Source organism: Mobula hypostoma, chromosome 30, assembly GCF_963921235.1.
Source record: "Mobula hypostoma chromosome 30, sMobHyp1.1, whole genome shotgun sequence".
In the NCBI taxonomy this organism is placed as follows: Eukaryota; Metazoa; Chordata; class Chondrichthyes; order Myliobatiformes; family Myliobatidae; genus Mobula; species Mobula hypostoma.
Genome location: NC_086126.1, coordinates 6,961,964 through 6,988,505, shown reverse-complemented (window position 1 = coordinate 6,988,505; position 26,542 = coordinate 6,961,964). Strand labels below are relative to the sequence as shown.

The following is a 26,542-nucleotide window of genomic DNA, read 5'->3' as shown; positions in this document are numbered from 1 at the left end:
TCCCCCAGCTGCCTATCACCTCCCTCATGGTTCCACCTCCTTCTACTACCCATTGTGTTTTCCCCTATTCCTCCTTCACCTTTCCTGCCTATCCCCTCCCTGCTTCCTCTCCCCCACCTCTCTATCTTTCCCTTTACTGGTTTTTCACCTGGAACCTACCAGCCTTCTCCTTCCCACCCTCCCCCCACCTTCTTTATAGAGCCTCTGCCCCCTCCCTCTTCAGTCCTGACGAAGGGTTCCGGCCCGAAACGTCGACTGATCGTTTCCACGGATGCTGCCCGACCTGCTGAGTTCCTCCAGCGTGTTGTGCGTGTTGCTTGGACCCCAGCATCTGCGGAGTATTTTGTGTTTGTGATATATTTCATCGCCAACCTGCCAAAGCATCTCATCACAGCGGACGTAGGGTGCTCCCAGACTCTAGCCACTGAGGCAGGTCACCTCGGTCTTCTTAGGCACCGGTATAATTGAAGCCCGCTTGAATCAGCTGGGTATCTCAGACCGCCAAAGTGAGAGGCTAAAGGTATCGACGAACATTCTAGCCAATTGCTGTCACGTCAGCCGCAGAGACTGAAATCACATGGTCATTGGGGACTGTGGAAGCTTGCGAAGGCTCCTCCATATTTTTTTTTAGATTATGGGGACACTCAGTCCTCATTTATTGTCATTTAGAAATGCATGCATTAAAAAATGATACAATGTTCCTCCAGAATGATATCGCAAGAAAAACACAGGACAAACCAAGACTAAAACTGACAAAACCACATAATTATAACATATAGTTGCAACAGCGCAAAGCAATACCGTAATTTGATAAAGAGCAGACCATGGGCACGGTAAAAAAAAAAGTCTCAAAGTCCCGATAGCCTCATCATCTCACGCAGGCGACAGAAGGGAGAAACTCTCCCTGCCATGAACCTCCAAGCACCACAAACTTGCCGATGCATTGGAAGCACTCTGAGTCTGTCTGAAAACTTCGAACTTCCGACCAGCCCCTCCAGCACAGCTTCTCTGAGCACCATCCTCTGCCGAGCACTTCAACCCCGCCCCGGCCGCTGAGCAACAGGCAAAGCCGATGACTCGGGGCCTTCCCCTCCGGAGATTCTCGATCGCAACGTAGCAGCGGCAGCGAAACAGGCATTTCAGAAGTTTCACCAGATGTTCCTCCGTGCTCTCACGTCCGTCTCCATCAAATCAGGATTGTGCACGGCACCCCACTTGACAGATTACAGACATCACCACCGGAGTGGCCGCTGTGCGCTGTGTCACACCGCCATCTTCTCCTCTCCTTGCTTTTGATGGTCAAAGCAAGCATAGAAGGAATTGAGCTCATCTGGGAGCCTCGTTGTCACCTCTGTCGTTTGGCTTCACTTCGTAGGAGGCAATAGCTGCCCCCCCCGGCCCCGGACTCAAGTTCGGTCCTGAATTGTCACTTTGCATGCGAGGTGGCTTTCTGGAGGCTCTACCTGAAACTTTTGTACCTCACCTGGTCGCCAGTCCTGAATGCCACTGACCTGCCCCTCAGGAGACTGGGGATCTCGTGGTTCATCCAGGGATCCTGTTTGGGGAAGACTCGGAATGATTTTTGCGGGCACACACTCATCCACGACCGTTTTTTTAATAAGATCCATGACAACTGTGGTGCACTCGTTCGGACCCTCTGCCAAGTCCTTGAACGCGGCCCGGAAGCAATCCCGTAGCCGCTCCTCCGCCTCCCGCGGCCGCCTCATCACTGTCCTTGTGTCCATAGCCTCGCTCTTTAGCCTCTGCCCGTGCGCAGGTAGGAGGAGGGCAGCCGAGTGATCATCCCAAAACACGGCCTCAGGGCCAGAGAATTCCGGGATCCCGCCACCCTCTGCAAGAAAAAAAAATTGTTTTTTGTTTCCGTTTTAAGTGACTCGTCCCTTGTAGCAACACACATCAAAGTTGCTGGTGAACGCAGCAGGCCAGGCAGCATCTCTAGGAAAAGGTACAGTCGACGTTTCGGGCCGAGACCCTTCGTCAGGACTAACTGAAGGAAGAGATAGTAAGAGATTTGAAAGTGCGAGGGGGAGGGGGAGATCGGAAATGATAGGAGAAGACAGGAGGGGGAGGGATGGAGCCAAGAGATGGACAGGTGATTGGCAAAAGGGATATGAGAGGGTCATGGGACAGGAGGCCCAGGGAGACAGAAAAGGGGGAGGGGGAGGAAACCCAGAGGATGGGCAAGGGGTATAGTCAGAGGGATAGAGGGAGAAAAAGGAGAGAGAGAGAAAGAATGTGTGTGTATATAAATAAATAACGGATGGGGAGATCAACTTTTACGTGTGTTGCTTGAAAATTCCAGCATCTGCAGACTTCCTCATGTTTGCGCTCTGACAGAATTGATGGCTTTGTGGCCCAGTTTGCAGTCAATACAAAGATAGGTGGAGGGCAAGCAGGGAGTCTGCAGACGGACTTGGACAGATTAGGAGAACGGGCAGAGAAGTGGCAGATGTGTTATTTCCTCAAAGAAATCCAAACAGATTTGTCAGGTGCCATTTTCCCCTTGAGGAAACCATACTGACCTCAGCCCTTTTTTTAATCATGTACCTCCAAGTTCCCTAAAACCTCATTCTTGGTAATGGACTCCAACGTCTTCCCAACAAGAGGAGTCGGGCCAAATGGCACATAATTTCCTTTCTTTTTCCTTCATCCCTTCTTAAAGAGTGTGTAAGTCTGGCAGTCTGATAGAAACCAGACTGAATGTCGAACATAGAATGGGACAGCACAGGAAAAGGCCCTTCGGCCCACAATGTTGTGCTGTATCAATTAAATTAGTAGTCAAATGGCCAACTAATCCCTTCTGCCTACACAATGTCTGTAAAGGCATCCGTTAGTCTTGCGAGACCATGGATCTGCGCCTGGAAAGTCTTCACTCTCCAGAGTGCAGGCCTGGGCAAGGTTGTATGGAAGACCGGCAGTTGCCCATGCTGCAAGTCTCCCCTCTCCACAACACCGATGTTGTCCAAGGGAAGGGCATTAGGACCCATACAGCTTGGCACCGGTGTCGTCGCAGAGCAATGTGTGATTAAGTGCCTTGCTCAAGGACACAACACGTTGCCTCGGCTGGGGGCTCGAACTCACGACCTTCAGGTCGCTAGTCCAATGCCTTAACCACTTGGCCACGTGCCCACAAGGTATCCTTCCATTTTCCTCACTTTCATCTGCCTATCTAAAAGTCTCTAAAGCATTTTCGTCTACCACCATTCCAGGCACTCAGCACTCTCTGTGTAAAAAACTTGCCCCTCCCATCTCCTTTGAAATTACCCCCCTCACCTGAGTGCATCAGCAAGGGAGATGAGGTCGAGTACAGGGCTACGGTAGGAAACTTTGTCACATGGTGTGAGCAGAATTATCTGCAGCTTAATGTGAAAAAGACTAAGGAGCTGGTGGTAGACCTGAGGAGAGCTAAGGTACCGGTGACCCCTGTTTCCATCCAAGGGGTCAGTGTGGACATGGTGGAGGATTATAAATACCTGGGGATACGAATTGACAATAAACTGGACTGGTCAAAGAACACTGAGGCTGTCTACAAGAAAGGTCAGAGCTGTCTCTATTTCCAGAAGAGACTGAGGTCCTTTAACATCTGCCGGACGATGCTGAGGATGTTCTACGAGACTGTGGTGGCCAGTGCGATCATGTTTGCTGTTGTGTGCTGGGGCAGCAGGCTGAGGGTAGCAAACACCAACAGAATCAACAAACTCATTCGTAAGGCCAGTGATGTTGTGGGGATGGAACTGGACTCTCTGACGGCGGTGTCTGAAAAGAGGATGCTGTCTAAGTTGCATGCCATCTTGGACAATGTCTCCCATCCACTACATAATGTACTGGTTGGGCACAGGAGTACATTCAGCCAGAGACTCATTCCACCGAGATGCAACACAGAGCGTCATAGGAAGTCATTCCTGCCTGTGGCCATCAAACTTTACAACTCCTCCCTTGGAGGGTCAGACACCCTGAGTCAATAGGCTGGTCCTGGACTTATTTCCTGGCATAATTTACATATTACTATTTAACTATTTATGGTTTTATTACTATTTATTATTTATGGAGCAACTGTAACAAAAACCAATTTCCCCCGGGATCAATAAAATATGACTATGACTATGAGTTGAGTGCTCACTGGTATTAGGCATTTCAACCCTGGGAAAAAGATAATCTCTCTGTCTATGCCTTTCATAATCTTATAAACCTCTATCATATGCCTGTTAATCTAAGAATCCGAGTACAGGCAGGCCCACAGCCTATCACTGCGGTGGGGCCCACTGGTGTGGGGGGTCGACCCACGCTTTGGATAGTTTAAAGTCTGGCCCAGACATCCTGATAAGGCAGGGACCAGAGGCGAGGGACGGACCGATTGGCTCGCTCTTCCGCGGCGCTGAAGCTGCTCCAGGCTCCGTGTCCGCGAACTTCGCCGCCATTTGCCCCGCTGCATGATGAACTGAGGCTGAGGCTGTGGGCCTACACTGGCTGCTCCAAGCTCCGGGCCTACGGACTCAATTTCGTTCCGGATGCTGATGCTTGCTTTCACTGTTTGCATGATTTGTGTTTTTTTTCTCTCTGCGCATTGGGTGTTGGTCTTTTTTTAAAATTGGGTTCTTTCTTGTTTCTTGCTTAGTGGCTGCCTGTAAGCAGATGAATCTCAAGGTTGTATAATTTATGCATTCTTTAATCATAAATAATACACTGTGAGTCAGATCTTCCCCCACCCAGCCTCTGCCATTCCAGATAAAACAACCTAAGTTTGTCTAACCTCTCATTCCCTCTAAACCAGGCAAATCTCTTCTGTACCTTTCCCAAAGCATCGACATCCTTCCTATAAAGACGCGACCAGAACTGTAAGCTGTTATAATTTGTATCTCCAAAACATAAAAGAAAGAGTTGAGACAAAGAAAGAGTCCAAGTTGCCTACGTTTAGTTTAGTTTTTACTTTGAAGCGAAGGTGTAGTGGAGGCTATTCGGAACATTTCTGGCCAATTTAGATTATGAAGACACGCAGTCCTCTTTTATTGTCATTTAGTAATGCATGCATTAAGAAATGATACAATATTTCCTCTGGTGTGATATCACAAAACACAGGACAGACCAAGACTGAAAAAACTAACAAAACCACATAATTATCATATATAGTTACAACAGTGCAACAATACCATAACTTGATGAAGAAAGTCCGTGAGCACAGTAAAAGCTCAAAGTCTCTCAAATGTCCCACATCTCACGCAGACGGGAGAAGGAAGAAAAACTCTCCCTGCCATGCCCAACCACAATCCAACTCTGAGTCATCCGAAAACTTCGAGCTCTGATCAGCTCTCCGAGACCGAGTACTGAGCGCCATCTCTGTCCGAACGATTCGACCTCAATCTCAGTCGCCAACAGCAGGCAAAGCCGGGGATTTTGAGGCCTACCCTCCGAAAGATTCCCGACCACACAGTAACAACAGCAGCGAACTGGCGTTTCAGAAACTTCTCCAGATGTTCCTCTGTGCTTTCACGTCCATTCTCCATCAAATTAGAATTGTCCACTGCCCCATTTAACAGATGCGATATCATTTTGTACAGTTTGTATCTGCATCTATTTCTACCAAGGAGTGCCTACGAATGGTCTGGCAAAATCCACATGAATCCCCTGCCAGGGCAATGAACTAGAATTTATTTAAATCTTACATCTGTCCTGCAACGTGCGGGAGTAAAACTCTTTGCGTTATGACACTGTCGTAGTGTGCAGACATGTGAATTTAAAAGTCTAATGGCTTGTAGAAAGGAGCTGTCCCATAGCCTGTTGGTCCTGGCTTTAATGCCACGGTACCGTTCGCCAGACAGAAGCAGCTGAAACGGTTTCTGGTTGGGGTGACTGGTGTCCCTGGTGATCTTCCAGGCCTTCTTTACCCACCGGCAGCTGTAAATGTCCTCAGTGGAGGGAAGATGCACTGGGCTGTCCGTACCACTCTCTGCAGTGCCCAGCAATCAAGGTTGGTACCAGGCGGTGATACAGCCAGTCAGCATGCTCTCAATGGTGCCCCTGTAGAAGGTCTAGAGGATCTGGGGACGCATGCCGAGCTTCTTCACTCTCCTGAGGTGGAAGAGACTTCTGCTTTCTTTTTGCCACAAAGCCGTTCCCAGGGATGGAGGGGCGCTGTTCTTGTCATCATCTGGGCGTGCTGGCATCCCGAACAGTGCACGGCACGCTGCTCGGCCTGCTGGTCTGTCCCAGGGCAGCAGACAAAGCGTTGAGTCAATGGTTTCACTTTGACACCACACCTAGATAACCAGCACGTGGCTCCTTCAGCCCTTTAGCTCTCAGCGTGGATGGCACAGCAACTCTCAATCCCCACCTAAAGGCGAACCCCTACCAAGGGCAAGTTCATCCAGGCGCTGTTAAAACTGTGGAAACCAGTGTTTCTGCACCTATACCATAAGGCAAGGAGTCTCAGACAAGCTTCACCGGATGATCTCACCATTTCCTTTGTCTTTTTGAAAGCCACCTCACACTGCTTTGTCCATTGCCATTTCTTCCCGTTGTGTAGCAATGAGTTCAAAGGGTGGAGCACAGTAGCCAGGTTTGGCAGGAACCTGTTATAGCAATTGACAAATCCTAAAAAAAGACCACAACTGTGGCACGTCCTTTGGCCTTGGGGCGTTTGCCACAGCTTCCTTAGCACAGTTGAGTAATCCTCGTGCGTCAACAGTGCAGCCACAGTAAGTGATGCTTGGCTTCAAGAATCCACGCTTGTTGTTGTGTTACTCAGAGACCAAAATCTTCTAATCTTTTTAAAACTGTCTTGAGATTTCGGGCGTGCTCTCTGTTATCCTTACCGGTAACAACGATATTGTCCTGGTAACACTGACAGCCCGAGCAGACTTGCAGCATTTGGTCCAGAACTTTCCGCCAGGGTGCAGGCGCAGACGCTACTCCAAGATTAAGTCAATTGTACCGATAAAGCCCTTTGTGAATGTTTATGGTGAGAAACACTTCGGAATCTTTTTCCATGCACATCTGTAGGTAGGCCTCAGCGAAGTCCACTTTGCTGAACTGTTTCCCTCCAGAAAGGTTTGCAAAGCTATCCTCTGCCCCGGGCAAACACGAGGAAATCTGCAGATGCCGGAATTTCAAGCCACGCACATAAACGTTGCTGGTGAACGCAGCAGGCCAGGCAGCATCTCTAGGAAGAGGTACAGTCGACGTTTCGGGCTGAGACCCTTCGTCAGGACTAACTGAAGGAAGAGCTAGTAAGAGATTTGAAAGTGGGAGGGGGAGGGGGAGATCCGAAACGATAGGAGAAGACAGGAGGGGGAGGGATGGAGCCAAGAGCTGGACAGGTGATTGGCAAAAGGGATATGAGAGGGTCATGGGACGGGAGGCCCAGGGAGAAAGACAAGGAGGGGGGAAGCCCAGAGCCCAGAGGATGTGCAAGGAGTATAGTGAGAGCAGGGAAAAGGAGAGAGAGAGAGAGAGAGAGAGAGAGAGAGATAAATAAGGTATGGGGTACGAAGGGCAGGTGGTGCATTAACAGAAGTTAGAGAAGTCAATGTTCATTCCATCAGGTAGGAGGATGTCGACTGTACCTCTTCCTATAGATGCTGCCTGGCCTGCTGTATTCACCAGCAATTTTTTATGTGTGTTGTTCTACCCCGGGCAGAGGGTATGGATCTATTTTCAGTACTCGGTTGATGGTGACCTTAAAATCACCACAGATCCTGGCAGACCCATTCTTCTCGGCTACTGGGATCGCTGCTACTGCCCACAGGCTCCACTCAAGCTTGGGAAGAATACCTTCAGCCTCCAGCTCTCCAGCCACTTTATCACGGATGGCACAAGGAACTGGACGGGTTTTGCAAAACTTGGACATAGCATTTTCATTTAAGACCTGCCTCCTCACTGTCTGTGGCGATAGTTCACCAGAATTTGCTTCATGAAAGATGTTATAAGTCGTGTTTTTTCGTCAATTCTCTTGCCTTATGATTTCCCAGTAAGCTGTCGTACATCTTCGGTAACACCATCTTAGACGGGAACCCTTCTCACCACAAACTAACCGATCTCTCACTGCATCATTAAACCTAAAGCAAAATGCATGCCTTTAAATCCAATACACTCAGCAAAACTAGCACTTGTTTCTCATTGGTTATACCATTTGCTTTAAAATACTGTTCAATTTGCTCCATATAGAGTAACCAGTTATCCTTTGTGCAATCAAACTCATCTATCCTTCCGTTGTAACCAGCTATTTCTGCATTATTAAAAATAGCCTGCTCTGCCATGCAATAAGATCATGGCTGATCTGGCCGTGGACTCATGTCCACTTACCTGCCTTTTCCCCTTAACCCTCAATTCCCCTACTATGCAAAAATCTATCCAATCAATTATACAGTATACTATATACATATACACACACATATATATATCTCATCATCACCATCATGTGCCGTGTCATATGACGTAATTATGGTCTTTGACTATAATTATTCTTGGCTAATTTTTCTACAGAAATTGTTTTCCATTGCCCTCTACTGGGCAGTGTCTTCACAGGACGGGTGACCCCCAGCCATGATCAATACTCTTCAGAGATTGTTTAGCCGGCGGCAGTGGTCACATAACCAGGACTTGTGATCTGCACCGGCTGCTCATATGACCACCCACCACCTACTCTCCTGGCTCCACATGTCAGTGGTGGTCGGGCGGGGGGGGGGGGCTAAGCAGGAGCTACATCTTGCCCAAGGGTGACCTGCAGGCCAGCAGAGAGAAAGAGCACCTTACACCGCCTTTGGTAGAGACATATCTCCATCCCGTCACACTGTGTGTGTGTGTGTGTGTATTCCCATCGCTCCAGCCATTTATCTCTGTCACCTATCAGCTTCCCATCTCTTTACTTTACCCTCTCCTGGTTTTACCTGTCACCTTGTTCTTCTTCCTCCCCTCCCCTCCACCCTTCTCCTCCTTTCCAGTCCTTTTATCCAGCCCAAAACTTCAACTGGTTACTCTGTTCCATAGCTGCTGCCTGGCCTGCTGAGATCCTGCAGCATTGTGTGTGTGTGTGTGTGTGTGTGTATATTCCTATCGCTGTCTGTAAGGAGTTTGTACGTTCTCCCTGTGACCGCATGGGTTTCCTCCCACAGTCCAAGGACATACCACTTGGTAGGTTAATTGGTCATTGTAAATTGTCCCGTGATTAGAATAGGGCAGTGCAGATCAAAAGGCCAGAGGGGCCGATTCTGTGCTGTATCTCAATAAGTACATAATTAGAAATGCATTCTATATTGAGTTGGTGTTTATAGCTAAGCATAGAGGGGTGTTATGTATTTAATATTTCAGTAATATTGTAAATATATTCTTTGATTAAGCATTCTTTGGTGCCTACATAATTCATTACAGGTTCAGTGTAAAAGTATGTAAATGGCTTACGTCATCACGCCACATCATACGTGCATGCCTCGCTTAAAGTAAAGACGAACATGCATGAATTATCTCCTGGCTCCATGTTTTTATTTCAATTAGTTTTATGCTTTGGAGTTACAAGACATAACATATGCAATACTCCAAATGCAGCCTAACTAGAGTTTTATAACGCTGCAACATAACTTTCTGACTTTTGAGCTCATTGCCTTAACTCGTAAAGGCAAACATGTAAGATGCCTTCTTCACCACCCTATCGACCTGTGTAGTTAGAGTAAATGAGTTCTGTTCAGGCTGGGAGGGGCAGCTAGCCACATAGTGCAGGGATCTGTTCTTGCAGTCGTTCATTACTTATTGATCTGGAACAGTGTACAAGATTCCCACTGTTACCAATGACTTGAAAATCACTGCAAGACCAGCTGTAATGAGGATACTGTGGTTCTGCAGCAGCATATAATCTTAATTATGTACACCTACTTATTAATACATATATCTAATCAGCCAATCATGTGGCAGCAACTCAATGCATCAAAGCACGCGGACACGGTCAAGAGGTTCAGTTGTTGTTCAGACCAAACGTCAGAACGGGGGAAGAAATGTGATCTAAATTACTTTGACCGTGGAATGGCTGTTGGTGCCAGATGGGGTGGTTTGAGTATCTCAGAAACTGCGGGGATTTTCATGCATAACGATCTCTAGAGTTTACAGAGAATGGTGCGAAAAATAAGTTAGTGAGTGGCAGTTCTGTGGGTGAAAATGCCTTGTTATTGAGAGAGGTTGGAGGAGAACGGCCAGACGGGTTCAGGCTGATAGAAAGGCAACAGTAACTCAAATAACCATGCATTACTATGGCATTGGTGAGTGCCTGGAATGTGCTTCTGGGGGTGGTGGTAGAGGGAGAAACATTAGAGACTTTTAAGAGATATTTAGGTCGACACATGGATGTGAGGAATATGGAAGGATATGGACATTGTGTAGGCAGGTTAGTTTAGTTGTCCATTTGATTACTAATTTACTTGGTTTGGCACTACATCGTGGGCCGAAGGTCCTGTTGGTGCGCTGTGGTGTTTGTCCATTGTTGACGTCGATGAGGACCTCGACACCATTAATCATGATGATGGTGTCGAGACTAGTGTGTGGTTTGGATATAAGCGAGGGAGAGTTGCACAGCGTCAGCCTCACTCTCTCTTCCCAATTCCCATCTGGATCCAGTGGCAAGACAGAGTCGAGATGGCTGGAGATGGGACTAGGCGCAGTGGACGACCAGGACGTCTTCTGTGTCTTGTCCAGCTCTACACATTCCACGACGCTCGCAGAGACCGCCTTCTTGACCGTTGGACCTTCCGTTAGTCTTGTCCGCTCAATCCGCCGGAGTCTGTCCTCACATGCTGGGGTAGACAACTCCCTATCTCACCGAGGGTCTGAGACCCGTCGGCTACCCTCACCTGGTTTAGCCGGCTTGTCGAAGCCGTTGCCCGGGGTGTGGCCGCTGTCGCGTGCAAACAGCTACGGGGAGCCACAGGTGAGAGCTGAGTGCCAGGTGGGGACCAAAGGTGGACGAACCGCCCTGAAAAGGACGCGACATGTTCCCCCACCAGAGGTGCTACCCTGAGTGGACGGAAAACGGGTAAACGGAGCTGAGTGTTGTGAACCTTGGACGGGGGAAACCAAAAGCCAAGCTACTATCTAAATGGGAAGAGAGACTGAAAGGGCACTGAAGTGTCTGAAATGCAAACAGTCGGCAGGCAGGTCCAACAGGTTGTCGAGAGAGAAAAAGGCAATTGCCCTTTTCTGCAAAGGGCTCTGAGTTTAAAAATAGAGAGGTTTATTGTTGTCATACCGGGTGTGGGCGAGGCCACACCTGGGATTATGACTCTACGTAGCTTATCCCTTTATTTCATTGAGTTTAAAAGAGTGAGATGGCAGGAGAGCTTGCTGGGGGCGAGGGCAATGGTGGGACGGGACGTACTGTATTCACCAGTGGCAGAGACCTGAATGAGAGAATATAACTACAAGGCTGGGGTGATATACTGCGTCCGGTGCTCCCGATGCAGCCTTCTATATACTGGCGAGACCCGACGCAGACTGGGAGAACGTTTTGCTGAACACCTACGCTCTGTCCGCCAGAGAAAGCGGGAACTCCCAGTGGCCATACATTTTAATTCCACATCCCATTCCCATTCTGACATGTCTGTCCACGGCCTCCTCTACTGTAAAGATGAAGCCACACTCAGGTTGGAGGAACAACACCTTATATTCCGTCTGGGTAGCCTCCAACCTGATAGCATGAACATCGACTTCTCTAACTTCTGCTAATGCCCCACCTCCCCCTCGTACCCCATCCGTTATTTATTTATATACACACATTCTTTCTCTCACTCTGTCCCTCTCACTATACCCCTTGCCCATCCTCTGGGCTTCCCCTCTCCCCCTTGTCTTTCTCCCCGGGCCTCCTGTCCCATGATCCTCTCATATCCCTTTTGCCAATCACCTGTCCAGCTCTTGGCTCCATCCCTCCCCCTCCTGTCTTCTCCTATCATTTCGGATCTCCCCCTCCGCCTCCCACTTCCAAATCTCTTACTAGCTCTTCCTTCAGTTAGTCCTGACGAAGGGTCTCGGCCTGAAACGTCGACTGTACCTCTTCCTAGAGATGCTGCCTGGCCTGCTGTGTTCCACCAGCAAAATTCTGTCAGAGAATCAGAGAGTTAAACCCAAGAGATGCTGTGGGTGCTGGAGATCCAGAATAACACATAAAAACTACTGGAGGAACCTCAGCATTTTTGTATGTATCTGGGGATGTTACTTCCTTGGATTTTCAGAAAGCCTTTGACAAGGTGCCACACATGAGGCTGCTTACCAAGATAACAACCCACGTTATGACAGGAAAGATACTAGCATGAATAGAAGATTAGCAAAGAGTGGGAATAAAGGGGGACTGTTCTAGTTAGCTGCCAGTGGTGTTCTGTAGGGGTCGGTGTTGGGACTGCTTCTCTTCACGTTATATGTCGATGATTTGGATGACGGAATTGATGGCTTTGTGGCCAAGTTCGCGGAAGATACGAAGATTGGTGGAGGGGCAGGTAGTCCTGAGGAGGCAGAGAGTCTGCAGGACAGATTAGGAGAATGGGCAAAGAAGTGGCAGATGGAATATAGTGTAGTGCACTTTTGACAGAAAAAAAATGTGCCGACTGTTTTCTCAGCCGGAGCAAATTCAGAAATCAGGGGTGAAGTGGGACTTGGGAGTCCTCGTGCAGGATTCCTGAAGGTTAACTTGTAGGTTGGGTCTGTGGCGAGGAAGGCAAATGCAATGTTAGTATTCATTTCTAGAGGACTAGAATATAAAAGCAAGGGTTGAGGCTTTATAAAGCACTGGTGAGGCCTCAGTTGGAGAATTGTGAACAGTTTCGGGCCCCATAACCTACGAAAGGATGTGCTGACATTGAAGAGGGTTCAAAGGAGGTTCACGAGGATGATTCAGGGAATGAAAGGGTTAACGCACGAGGATAGTTTGTTGTCTTTGGGCCTCTGCTCGCTGGAATTTAGAAACTGAGGGGGGATCTCACTGAAATCCATCAGATTTGAAAGGCCTCAAGAGAGTCGACATGGACAGGATGGTTCCTATAGTGGATGAGTCAAGGTCCAGAGGGCACAGCCTCAGAATACAGAGACTTCCTTTTAGAATGGAGATGAGGAAGAATTTCTTTAGGGAGAGGATGTTGTATCTGTGGAATTTGTTGCCACAGACGGCTGTGGAGGTCAGGTGGTTGGGTATATTTAAAGCGGAGGTTGATAGGTTCTTGATTAGTCGGGGCATCAAAGGTTACAGGGAGAAGGCAGGAGAATGGGGTTGAGAGGGATAATAAATCAGCCATGATGGAATAGCAGAGCAGACTCGATGGGCCGAGTGGCCTAATTCAGCTCCTATGCCTTATCTTGCTGTCTGTTCCTGCGCTGACTGAGGGGCCTTGATCACGGCGAGTGTTGTGCACCCCGATTAAACCAGTGGCCGCTCACTCACCAGAAACTGCACCCCACTAAATTGTTCCTCAGACAAGGGTCGTTCTGTGGAAAGTAGTCACGATGGACGAAGTTCTAACTGAAATCCCGAACTTGAACCGTAGGCATGGAGGGGCTGGTCTCAATTGATCAATGTGATACCATCAAACGCAGGAGCAGGAGTAGGCCATTCAGCCCATCGAGTCTGTTCTGCCATTCCATGGCGGCTGATTTACTTTCTCCCTCAACCCCATTCTCCTGCCTCCTCCCCGTAACCTTTGACCCTGACTAACCAAGGACCTACCAACCTCCGTTTTAATTATAGAACATAGAATAGTACAGCACAGTACAGGCCCTTTGGCCCACAATGTTGTGCTGACCCTCAAACCCTGCCTCCCATATAAGCCCCCACCTTAAATTCCTCCATATACCTGTCTAGTAGCCTCTTAAACTTCACTAATGTATCTTCCTCCACCACTGACTCAGGCAGTGCATTCCATGCACCCAACCACTCTCTGAGTAAAAAACCTTCCTCTAATATCCCCATTGAACTTCCCACCCCTTACCTTAAAGCCATATCCTCCTGTATTGAGCAGTGGTGCCCTGGGGAAGAGGCGCTGGCTGTCCACTCTATCTATTCCTCTTATTATCTTGTACACCTCTATCATGTCTCCTCTCACCCTCCTTCTCTCCAAAGAGTAAAGCCCTAGCTCCCTTAATCTCTGATCATAATGCACACTCTCTAAACCAGGCAGCATCCTGGTAAGTCTCCTCTGTACCCTTTCCAATGCTTCCACATCCTTCCTATAGTGAGGCGCCCAGAACTGGATGACTTGGTCTCCACAGCCGTCTGCTGCAATGCATTCCACGGATTTGCCACTCTCGAGCTGAAGAAATTTCTCCTAATCTCCGTTCCAAAGGAAAGCCCTTCTATCCTGAGGCTGTGCCCTCTGGTCCCCCCACTACTGGAAACATCCTCTCCACGTCCACCCTTTCAACGTTCGAGAGGTTTCAGTGAGACGTCCCCTTCATTCTTCCAAACTGCAGAGATGTCAAATGCTCCCCGTACAGCACATTAATACTGTCATTCTGACGATTATTCCTGTCAACTTTCTCCAGATCCTCTCCGATCAAGTAACACTCCCGTAGTCCCAATAATTATGTGGTTTTGTCAGTTTTTTCAGTCTTGGTTTGTCCTGTGTTTTGTGATATCACACCAGAGGAAATAGTGTATCATTTCTTAATGCATGCATTACTAAATGACAATAAAAGAGGACTGCGTGTCCTCATAATCATCATCATCAAATACCCAAGGGGCTCAAGATGGCAGTACCTTTCCCCCTGTCCCACAGCTCTGGTCAAGTCTCTCTGCTGCTTCTTCCCTGCTGAGAACCTCAGACACCTGCGTCCCTGCCCGGTCTCCTGAGCCCTGAAGGTCCGGAGCCTCCCTCCCCAAACGCCCTCCATCCCAGCCCTCCTCTCTTCCGGCAACCACTGCCTAGTGGGTCGTGGGTTCTGCACAGGGCATGGGGGATGGGTCGAATGGCCTCCTGACCCGAGAGGGTAGAGGTTGCGGGGGGGGAGAGAGAGAGGGACAACAAGAGGGAGGGGCTGAGATCCTCCGGAGAGGAGAAATGGAGGGGGAGAGGGGCAATAGAGTGGGGAGTGATCCCAGGGAGAGAAACAGAGAGAGATGGGGGGCAATAGAGGGGCAGAGATCCTGGGGGGAGGAAAGAGAGGGTCAGAGATCCTGGGAAGAGGGGCAACATACAGGTCAATAGAGGGGTAAAGGTCTTATGGAGAGGGGCATTAGAGGGTGGAGCTCCTGGGGAAAAGGGCAACAGAGAGGGGCAGATATCCTGGGAAGTGGGGGCAACAGAGGGGCAGAGATCCAGAGTAAAAGGGCAATAGAGAGTGGTAGAAATCCTTGAAGGGGAGGCAAACAAGAGACAACGGAGTGGGCATAAGTTTTGAGGAGGGATGTGATAGGTCAAGAAGAGGGGGACAAGATGTGGGGAGATGAGTAGAACAGGGACAGAGATCCTGGGAGTTGGAGCTTTAGCGAGAGGGACAGAAATTCTTGGGAGAGGAGCGCAGACCTTGCAGAGAAAGTGAGCGGGGTTATTTATGAGAGACTTTGAAGTAGCATCAAGGAATTTAAATTTAGTACAATTATTGGGAGCCGGAGAAGTCGCTGTGTGTCGCCATTTTAACCCAAACACTACGAAGAGAAGCAATCGACCGGGGATTCTGAATAAAGGCTTTTTGAAAAACCCCTCCCTGTTTTACAGGCCAGGCTCAGGCCTCGGTGGGATCCTCCTGTGCAGCCATGGGGACGCCCGGGTGCAATACCGCCTCCGCCCGCTAGGGGGAGCTCGGTAGGCCGCCCGCTGACCCGGTTGAGAGGCGAGGTGGCGGCGGGGCCTACTGGAACGGTCCTGAGCCTGACCGGCGGGGCCGATCGATGGCCGGGCTCTGTCGCAGCTCCACTGAGCCGGCGGCTCCCGGAAGGGGAGGCCCGGGCTCCGCGGGAGCGTGTCGCAGCGGAGGAGGCCGCGGGCGCGGCGTGCCGGCCCGGGGAGGAGGCGTTGGGGCCGCGGGGAGAGGGGGTGAGAGCCCAGGGACCCGGCTGCAGGGCTGTGTGGGGAGAGGGGCAGTGTGGTGTCTGGCACTGGGCAGACTCGGGACATGGTCGGTGGTCAGTCTCAGGACCGGAGCACTGGGCAGTCTCGGGTCAGGGTCAGTGGGTAATCTCGGGATAAGGACACTGGGATGGTTTGGGACAGGGACAGGGACTGGGCTTGGGCCAGTGGTCAGTCTTGGGACAGGGTCGATGGGCAGTTGCAGGACGGGGCCAGTGACCAGTCTCAGGACGCAGACACCAGGACACCTTGGGACAGGGTCAGTGCTCTGTCTTAGGACGGGGTCGCAGGGATGTCGGGGGGCAGGGTCAGTGGTCAGCCTCGGGACAGGTGTGTTGGGCAGCCCTATGGTGGGAGGGGACAGCCTGCTGCCCGTCACCCGGGGTCCTGCCTGCACCACTGTGGTGGGAAGGTGGCCCCAATGGGGGGCTGGCTGCCGGCTCCGGCCCCCCGTCACTCCCCTCAGCCCAGGGAGGGGAGCCTGGTGGAACCCGGCGAGGAGTTACCGCCACTGGCCAAGCCAGCCACGGGCTAGGCCGGTGAGCACTGACCTGCCCCGGGACGTCACGCTCTTCGGGAACCACAGGCCCCACTTCTTCCGCCTGCTCGGCCTCTTCTGCGGCACCCAGGCCCTCTTCTGGGCCTACCTGGCCCACCTGGCCTTCACCTCCCTCAGGGACACGGGCTACGAGGAGACCGTGCTGGTGGGCGATCGAGCAGAGGGGCTGCCGAAGATCGGCGGGATCGCCCTGAACCTGGGCTCAGACAAGTGGAGATACGGCTTCACCGCCTCCTGCCTGACTGTGGGTAAGTCTTAACACCACACTGATGGAACTGGGGTTCCCTGGATCGGAGTGGAATACTCTTGTACAATGAAAAGCTTGCGTGCTATGCATTCCACAGTGCACAATACCAGAGTGTAACAGCTACAGAGAAAGTGCACTGTAGGTAGACTATAAGGTGCAAGATCAGAACGGTGTAGAAAATGCTGGCGGAACTCAGCAAGTCAGGCAGTCCTGATGAAGGATCTCATTCTGAAAGCAGTAACTATTTATTCCTTTCCATAGATGCTGCCAGTCGCTTTTAAACTCCTGGGTGCCTCTATGTCAGAGGACCTGTCCTGGACTCGTTATATAAATACCATTGCGAAGAGAGCACGACAGTGCCTCTACTTCCTCAGGAGTCTGCGGAGGTTCGGCTCGTCGTCAAAAACTTAGCAAAATTCTGATATGTCTATCCACATCCTCCTGTACTGTCAAAATGAAGTCACACTCGGGTTGGAGGAACAACACCTTATATTCCGTCTGGGTAGCCTCCAACCTGATGGCATGAACATTGACTTCTCTACCTTCCGTTAATGCCCCTCCTCCCCTTCACACCCCATCCCTTAAGTAAAGGCATCCGCTAGTCTTGCGAGACCATGGATCTGCGCCTGGGAAGTCTTCACTCTCCAGGGCGCAGGCCTGGGCAAGGTTGTATGGAAGCCCATGCTGCAAGTCTCCCCTCTCCACGACACCGATGTTGTCCAAGGGAAGGGCATTAGGACCCATACAGCTTGGCACCAGTGTCGTCGCAGAGCAATGTGTGATTAAGTGCCTTGCTCAAGGACACAACACGCTGCCTCGGCTGGGGCTCGAACTCACGACCTTCAGATCGCTAGTCCAATGCCTTAACCACTTGGCCACGTGCCCACCCCGCCCCTTATTTATTTATTTAATATATTTTTAAATATATTTTTTTTATTTTTTTCCCACTTATTTTCTCTCTCTCTCTCTTTTCTCCCTCTGTCCCTCTCACTATAACTCCTTGCCTGCTCTCCACCCTCCGGGCTCCCCTCCCCCCCCTTCTCTTTCTCCCCAGGCTTCCCGCCACATGATCCTCCCCCTTCTCCAGCCTGGTATCCCTTTTTGCCAATCAACTTTCCAGCTCTCAGATCCACCCCTCCCCTCCTGACTTCTCCTATCATTTGGGATCCCTTTCAAATCTCTTGCTATCTCTTCTTTCAGTTAGTCCTGACGAAGGGTCCCGGCCCAAAACGTCGACTGTACCTCTACCTAGAGATGCTGCCTGGCCTGCTGCATTCCACCAGCACTTTTTGTGTGTGTTGCTTGAATTTCCAGCATCTGCAGATTTCCTCGTGCCTGCTTTTAAAAGTTCTATAGGTGTAAGGTAGAAAGTATGCTGACTGGCTGCGTCACGGCCTGGTATGGGAACGCCGATGCCTTTGAGGAGAAAATGCTACAAAAGGTAGTGGATTCGGTTCAGTACATTACTGGTAAAGGCCTCCCAACCATTGAACACCTCTATATGAAACGCTATCGTAGGAAAGCAGCATCCATCATCAGAAATCCCCACCACCCAGGCCATGCTCTCTTCTCACTGCTGCCAACAGGAAGGAGGTACAGGAGCCTCAGAACTCGCACCACCAGGTTCAGGGACAGTTACTACCCCTCAACCATCAGGCTCTTGAACAAAAGGGGATAATTACACTCACTTGCCTATCCACTAAGATGTTCCCACAACCAATGATCTCACTTTAAGCACTCTTTATCTCATATTCCCATTACTTACTGCTATTTATTGATATCTGCACTTGCACAGGTTGTTGTCTATTGATCCTGTTTACAGTTACTATTCTATAGATTTGCCCGCAGGAAAACAAATCTCAGGGTTGTATGTGGTGACATGTATGTACTCCGATAATAAATTTTACTTTGACTTCCTCCAGCATTTTGCGTCTGTTTCCTGCGCCTCTTCCAAGTTCAAAGTAGATTTATTATCAAAGTACGTGTATGGAGCCGTGTGAGACCATTTTCCTGTGGGCGTTCACAGTAGAAACACAGTAGAGTCGGTGAAAAACTACACACCAAGCCCGACAAACAGCCCATGTGCAAAAGACAAACTGTGCAAATACAGAGGGGGAGAAAAAAAGCAAAAAAAAACGTAAATAATGTTGAGAGCGTGAGTTGTAGAGTCCTAGAGAGTGGGTCCGTAAGTTGTGGAATCAGTTCAGTGTTGGGGTGAGTGAGGTTTAAGGTCAGGAGACCAGCTTGTCGTCCTAGGGAACCGTTCAGTGCTCTGATAACGGCGGGGTAGAAGCCGTCCTCGAGCTTGGTGGGACGCGCTTTCAGGCTTTTGTGTCTTGGAGGAGAGGGGAGAAGAGAGAATATCCGGGGTAGGTAGGGTCTTTGATTACGCTGGCTGCTCTATAGAGACAGTGAGAAGTGTCGACAGACTCCACGGAGGGGAGGAGGGTTTCCGTGATGAGCTGAGCTGTGTCCGCGACCCTCCGCAGCTTTGTCGCGGTCACGGGCCGAGCAGCTGCCCGCGGTGCGTCCGGATTGGACGCCCCCTGCGGCGCGTCGGTAAAATTTTGTTGAGGGTCGACGGGGACGTGGCTGATTTCTGTAGCCTCCTGAGGTGCGAGTGGACTTTCTCGGATTGAAATGTTTGGGCAGGAGGTTTGGATTTCCTCCGGGATTGGTCTGGAAATTCCTTCCTTCCTGCATTCCCGGAATTTCTTTATTTACTGATTGAGATACAGTGCAGAATAGGCCCTTCCGGCCCTTTGAGCCATGCTACCTAGCAACCCCCCCGATTTAATCCCAGGACAATTTACAATGATCAATTAACCTACCAGCCAGAACGTCTTTGGACTGTGTGGGAGGAAAGCGGAGCACCCAGAGGAAACCCCGCAGTCGCGGGGAGAACGTACAAACTCCTTACAGACAGCGGTGGGAATTGAACCCGGGTCGCTGGTACTGTAAAGCGTCGTGCTGACCGCTACGTCACCGTGCCTCCCCATTTGGAATTTGGATTAGAATTGGTTTAATATTGTCCCGTGCGCCGAGACAGAGTGAAAAGCTTGTCTTGCACGGATCAGATCATTGCACAGTGCACTGAGGTAGAGCAAGGCAAGACGGCGGCAGATAAAAGTGTGTCGGCTACAGAGGGATTGCCGTGCAGGAGGCGACAAGGTGCCCGGGCGGAATGCAAGCAAAAAAGCCGCAGGTGCTGGAAAACCTGTGGTGTTCCGCGGGGATCTGTGCCGGGGCCCTCTGCTATCTGTGATGTATATAAGTGACCGGGATGGGTGCGTGAGTAAGCTTGTGGATGATACCAAAACTGGTGGAGTTGTGGGAGTGTAGAAGACCAGCAAAGAATACAGTGCAATGTAAATCAGCTGCAGACATGGGCAGAGAAGTGGCAGATGCAGTTTAACCCAGATAAATATGAGGTGTTGCGCCTTAGTGGGGCAAATGCAAGGAGACAGTACACAGTTCAGGGCAAGGACCTTGAGTGTTGCTGTGCGGTGGGATCTTGGGATCCAAGTTCATAGCTCCTTGAAAGTGGCGACACAAGTCGATAAGGTGGTTAAGAAGGCTAATGCAATGCTTGCTTTTATCGGGCAAGGCATTGAGTTCAAAAGTCAGGAGGTTATGTTGCAGCTTTATAAAACTCTGGTTAGGCCACATCTGGAGTATTGTGCATAGTTTGGGTCACCCACTATAGGGAGCACATTGGGGCTTTGGAGAGGGTGCGGAAGAGGTTCACCAGGATGCTGCCTGGTTTAGAGAGTGTGTGCTATCACGAGAGGCTGGACAAACTTGGGTTGTTTTCTCTGGAGCGTCGGAGGCTGAGGGGAGATCTGATAGAGGTTTATAAGATTATGAGAGGCATAGACAGAGTGGACAGGGAGTATCTGTTTCCCAGGGTTGAAATGTCTAACACCAGAGGGTTTGTGTTGAAGGTGAGAGGGGGTAGGTTCAAAGGGGGATGTGAGGGGTAACTTTTTCTACTCAGAGAGTGCTGGATGCCTGGAATGCACTACCTGGTATGGTGGTGGAGGCAAATACATTTAAGAGACGTTTGGATCGGCACATGGGTGTGAGGAAGGTGGAGGGATATGGACATGGAGTTTGGGTGTTTTTTGATTTACTTTTTAAGCAGGGCCGGCACAATATTGTGGGCCGAATGGCCTGTCCCTGTCTTCTAAAACCAGAAAGGGATGTAATGTTGAGGCTTCATAAGGCATCGGTCAGACCGCACTTGGAGTATTCTGAGACGTTTTGGGCCCCTTATCTAAGAAAGGATGTGCTGGCGTTGGAGAGGGTCCAGAGAGAGTTCGCTAGAATGACCCCAGGAATGACAGGATTATCATATGAAGAGAGTTCAGTTGCTCTGGGCCCTTACTTGAAGGAATTGAGGAGAATATTGAAAGGCCTAGATAGAGTGGATGTGGAGAGGATATTTCCTGTAGTGGGGGAGTCTAGGACCAGAGGACGCAGATAGAGTGCATGTGGAGAGGATGTTTCCTATGGTGGGGGAGTCTAGGACCAGAGGACACAGATAGAGTGGATGTGGAGAGGATGTTTCCTATGGTGGGGGAGTCTAGGACCAGAGGACACAGATAGGGTGGATGTGGAGAGGATGTTTCCTATAGTGAGGGAGTCTAGGACCAGAGGGCACAGATAGAGTGGATGTGGAGAGGATGTTTCCTATGGTGGGGGAGTCTAGGACCAGAGGACACAGATAGAGTGGACGTGGAGAGGATGTTTCCTATAGTGGGGGAGTCTAGGACCAGAGGACACAGATAGAGTGGACGTGGAGAGGATGTTTCCTATAGTGGGGGAGTCTAGGACCAGAGGACACAGACAGAGTGGATGTGGAGAGGATGTTTCCTACAGTGGGGGGAGTCTAGGACCAGAGGACACAGATAGAGTGGATGTGGAGAGGATGTTTCCTATGGTGGGGGAGTCTAGGGCCAGAGGACACAGATAGAGTGGATGTGGAGAGGATGTTTCCTACGGTGGGGGAGTCTAGGACCAGAGGACGCAGATAGAGTGGATGTGGAGAGGATGTTTCCTATTGTGGGGGAGTCTAGGACCAGAAGACACAGATAGAGTAGATAAGGAGAGGATGTTTCCTTTCCTTGGCTTTTATGCGGTCTAGTGGCTGGATCATTGGGTAGTACGAGGTGAGGGGCTGGATGGGCAAGTCCAGTTTCTGTGGTTTTGTGATCACTTTGTCCTGTGGTTCTCTTTCTCATTTAGGGTGCCTGATCCTCGCGGCGGGCTCCGCGTTCTCCCGTCGGTCCGTCTGCGGGGTCGTGCTCCACCGGGGAGGCCAGGAAGTCACCATCTCCAGCCACCGGCTGCTGGGGGGCAGCCGCTCCTTCCGGGTGCCCCTCCGCGACCTCTCCTGCATGGCGCACCGCCACCAAGTGGCCTCGGTCATCCCCCTCAAGGTCAGGGGTCACCGCCTGTACTACCTGCTGGACGGGCGCGGGCAGTTCCACCATCCCGGCCTCTTCGACGTCACCGTCGGCGCCTACAGGTCGCTCTGAGCCGAGCTCGTCGGTCGCCCGGCCAGCGTGCCCGAAGGAACAACCCGGGGCAGGTTGTCACTCCCTTCAAAGATTCCGTCTCTCCGATAATCCGCCGTCACTGAGTGGCGATATACGGGCGCTGAAGATGGACTGGACAGAGACATTAACGCAAACGCAACTGGACTTGGTGTATTATTGGCACGTGCAATCTACAGCACATCACAGGCCCTTCGGCCCACAATGTTGTACTGGAGAAACAGCACAACAATACAGCTTGTTGTACAAACGTTTGTAGGTACCTCTTCATACAGATCAGTCCAATTTCACAGTGCTTTGAGGTAGAACAAGGGAAAACAGTAACAGAATGCAGGATGAAGTGCAAGATCATAAGGAAGTAGGTCGTGAGGCCAGGAGTCCATCTTATCGTACAAGAGGGCTGTTTAAAACCTGACGACAGTGGGGTAGAAGCTGTCCCTGAGCCTGGTGGGACATGCTTTCAGGCTTTATCTTTAGCTCGACGGGAGAGGGGAGAGGAGAGGATGTCTAGGATGGGTGGGGATCTTCGATTACGCTGGCTGCTTTACTGAGGCAGTGAGAAATGCAGACAGAGTCCACGGAGGGGCGGCCGGTTTCCGTGATGTGTCCACGACTCTCTGCGGCTTCTTCAAAGTTCAAAGTAAAAACTCATTATTGGACTGAATTGGCTTTATTTCTTACATCCCTCGCGTGCGCGAGGAGTCCAAACTCTTTACGCTGCGCCTCCGTCCGAATGTGCAAATTTTAGGAATGTACATACGTTACCAGAGTACACACATGTCACCACATACAGCCCTGAGATTCTATTTCCTGCGGGCATACTGCGCAAATCTATAGAATAGTGACTGTAAACAGGATCTTGTGGTCACCGCAGAGCAGATGACAATGCACCATACCTCCAGGGAAGCAGCCCAAGGACGTTCGTCTTCACCTTTGAGCTCATACCCTTGAATCTAGGTGGCATGTTGGTAACCCCTCTGCGCCCTCTCCACAATCCCCACGTCCTTCCTGTGACAGGGCAAATCCCGTTGCAGTCTGACTGAAGTCTTATGTATCTTTGTCGTTTATCTGGACTGTACATTTTTTTTTCTCCCCCCCACCGCCCCCAGTAACATGAGGAGTCTGCAGACGCCGGAAATCCAGAGCAACGCACACACACACAAAATGCTGGAAGAGCTCGGCAGGTCGGGCAGCATCTGTGGAAAACGGTGAACAGTCAACGTTGCGGGCCGGGACCCTTCTTCTGAGAAGGTTTGGAGGGTGGGGAAGGGGAAGAAGGCTAGCTGGAAGGCGTTGGGTGAAGCCAGGTGGGTGGGAAAAGTCAGGAGAGGAGAGTGGACCCCAGGAGAAAAAGGAGGAGGACAGGACCCAGGGTGAAGTGATAGGCACCTGTCATCTTCTAGCTAGCCTCCTTTCCCCTCCACTCACTTTTCTTTTATTCTGGCGTCTTCCCCCTCCCTTCTCAGTCCTGATGAAGGGTCTGGGCCCGAACTGTTGACTGTTTATTCATCTCCCTGGCCTGCTGAGTTCCTCCAGCGTCTTGTGTGTGTGTGTGTGTTCGTCTGGATTTCCAGGGTCTGTTAAATCTCTGTAACTCTGTTTTGCAAACCACCCCCCCCACGAGGTTCAGTTTCCCGTTTGTGCGACTGTAACGGTGTTTCAGAAACCGTATTTTCAGGAACGATCAGGTCCCCTGTCAAGGACTACTGCATCCCTTTTCAATCTGTATCCTGAGAATCGGTTTTATTATTGCTGACGTGAATTTTGTATGTGTTGCGGCAGCAATTCTGTCTGAAGGCATAGAAACCTACCAGTCAGAAAAATAAATCGATAACATTGAAAAAGAGGTGAGCTTTCACGGGTTCATGGAACATAGAAATCTACAGCACATTACAGGCCCTTCGGCCCACAATGTTGTGCCGACCATGTAACCTACTTCAGAAACTGCCTAGAAATTCCCTACCGCACAGCCCTCTAATTTTCTAAGCTCCGTGTACCTATCTAAGAGGCTCTTAAAAGATCCTATTGTATCCTCTTCCATCACCGCCGCCAGCAGTGCATTCCACACGCCCACCACTCTGTGTGGAAAAACTTACCCCTGACATCCCCTCACCTTAAAACTGTTCCCCCTCACGTTAGCCATTTCAGCCCTGGGGAAAAAGCCTCTGGCTATCCACACGATCAATGCCCCTCATCATCTTATACACCTCGATCAGGTCACCTCTCGTCCCCCGTCGCTCCAAGGAGAAAAGGCCGCGTTCACGCAACCTACTCTCGTAAGGCACGCCTTCCAATCCAGGCAACTTCCTTGTAAGTCTCGTCTGCACTCTCTATAGTATCCACTGGGTTCACGGACCGCTCAGAAATCCAGTTGGAGACTGGAAGAAGGCTCTAAGAGGTTGAGTGCGTGTCTTTTCCCTCTGTACCTCCTCCTGGATGGTGGTGTTGAGCAGAGATCACGTCCTGGATGGTGAGGGCCCTCCGTGACGGATGCTGCCTTGCGAAGGCGTTGCCTTTTAGAAGCTGTCCTTGACGGTGGAGAGGGTAGTGCCAGAGCTGAGTCTCCAAGCTTCCTCAGCCCTCGTGCGAGCCATGCTCACTGGAGCCTCCAGACCAGATGGTGGTGCACCCGGTCCGACTGCGCTCAATTGTACGTCCGTACAGATTTGCAAGGGTCTTTGGTGGCGTACCAAGTCTCCTCCGACTCCCAAAGGTGTATGGCGGCTGGCACGCCTCCCTCGTAGTTCATGTGTTGGGCAGATCGTCTGAGACGTTGACGCCCAGGAGCTTGAAACAGCTCTCCCTGTCCCCTGCTGACCCCTCAACGAGGACTGGTGTGTGTGCCCTCGATTTTTTTTTTATTCCCCCCTTCCCTTCCTGAAGTCCACGATCAAATCTCTGGTCTTGCTGACATTGAGTGCAAGGTTTTCGCCGCCACACCACTCAATCAGCTGATCTACCTCACTCCCGTACGCCTCCTTGTCACCGTCTGAGATTCTGCGGACAACAGTTGTGCTACACGCGCCCTTCTTGCCCCCACCGTGGCGTGGTCCTCCCTCAGCGGCCCACTACCCAGTGTAACTGGAGCCGGAGACCCCAGTCTCTTTCACGTCTCCTTCCCCCCCACCTCTCCCTGAGCCTCTCCAATCCTGGATACGCACCTCTTTCCTCCCCCCCCCCCCGTCCCCGAAGCCGGGTATGTTCACTCCTCCTCTGCCCACCCTTCTACCTCCCGAGTCTGGGTGTCTCCAAGACAGCCAGGAGATCACTTGGCTCTCCCCAACTACGCCACAGGCGATTGGTCGATTGGAGGAGGCACCTCCACCAATGAGCACTCGGAACCTGGAATCACATGGTCACGTGACAGGTACAGAGAGCAGGGGTGGGGTCCACGGACCCCCTGGTAAATGGTTGGGGTCCGTGGCATTAGAAAGGTTGGGAACCCCTGATCTGGAATATTTGGAACTTGGAACGTAGAGGACTACGGGACCTTCATCCCACAAAGTTGTGCCGATCTGTTAACTTAATCAGTGATCAGTCTAACCATTTCTCCTACATAGCCTTCCACCATCTAAGAGTCTCTTAATGTATTTGTCCCTAATGTATCTGCATGTTCCATGCATTCACCACTCCCTGTGTAAAACCTCTGACATCCCCCCCCCGCATACTTTCTTCCAATCACCTTAAAATTATGCCCCTTCGTATTAGCCATTTCTGTCCTGAGGGAAAAATAAGATTAAGTTAAGCTAAGATTATGAGAACACTCAGTCCTCATTTATTGTCATTTAGAAATGCATACATGCATTAAGAAATGATACAATATTTCTCCGGAGTGATATCACAGAAAACAGGCCAGACCAAAGACTAACACTGACAGAACCACATAATTATAACATATAGTTACAGCAGTGCAAAGCAATACGTAATTTGATAAAGAACAGACCATGGGCATGGTAAAAATAAGTCTCAAAGTCCTGATCGACTCCCGAGTCCCCGATAGCAGGCGGCAAAGGGAGAAACTCCCTGCCATAAACCTCCAGGCACCGACAACTTGCCGATTCCTTAGAAGCACCCAACCACAGCCGACACTGAGTCCGTCCGTCCAAAAACTTCGAGCCTCTGACCAGCCTCTCCG

General features: G+C 50.5%; 1 protein-coding gene across 1 annotated transcript; it reads left to right on the top strand.

Annotated features, from left to right (window-relative positions):
- Nucleotides 1–10,253: 10,253 nt before the first annotated feature.
- tmem223 (transmembrane protein 223) lies at nucleotides 10,254–24,774 on the top strand. Its single transcript, XM_063036198.1, has 3 exons — nucleotides 10,254–10,262; nucleotides 15,770–16,850; nucleotides 22,097–24,774. The coding sequence occupies exons 1-3, from the start codon at nucleotides 10,254–10,256 to the stop codon at nucleotides 22,387–22,389; spliced, it is 1,383 nt and encodes a 460-aa protein (XP_062892268.1). The 3' UTR covers nucleotides 22,390–24,774.
- Nucleotides 24,775–26,542: the final 1,768 nt, after the last annotated feature.

Bases quoted from the DNA above. Each gene is read 5' to 3' on its own strand.
- tmem223 (XM_063036198.1), top strand. The intron at 16,851-22,096 runs GTAAGTCTTAAC...TTTCTCATTTAG, and splicing joins CGCCTCCTGCCTGACTGTGG to GGTGCCTGATCCTCGCGGCG.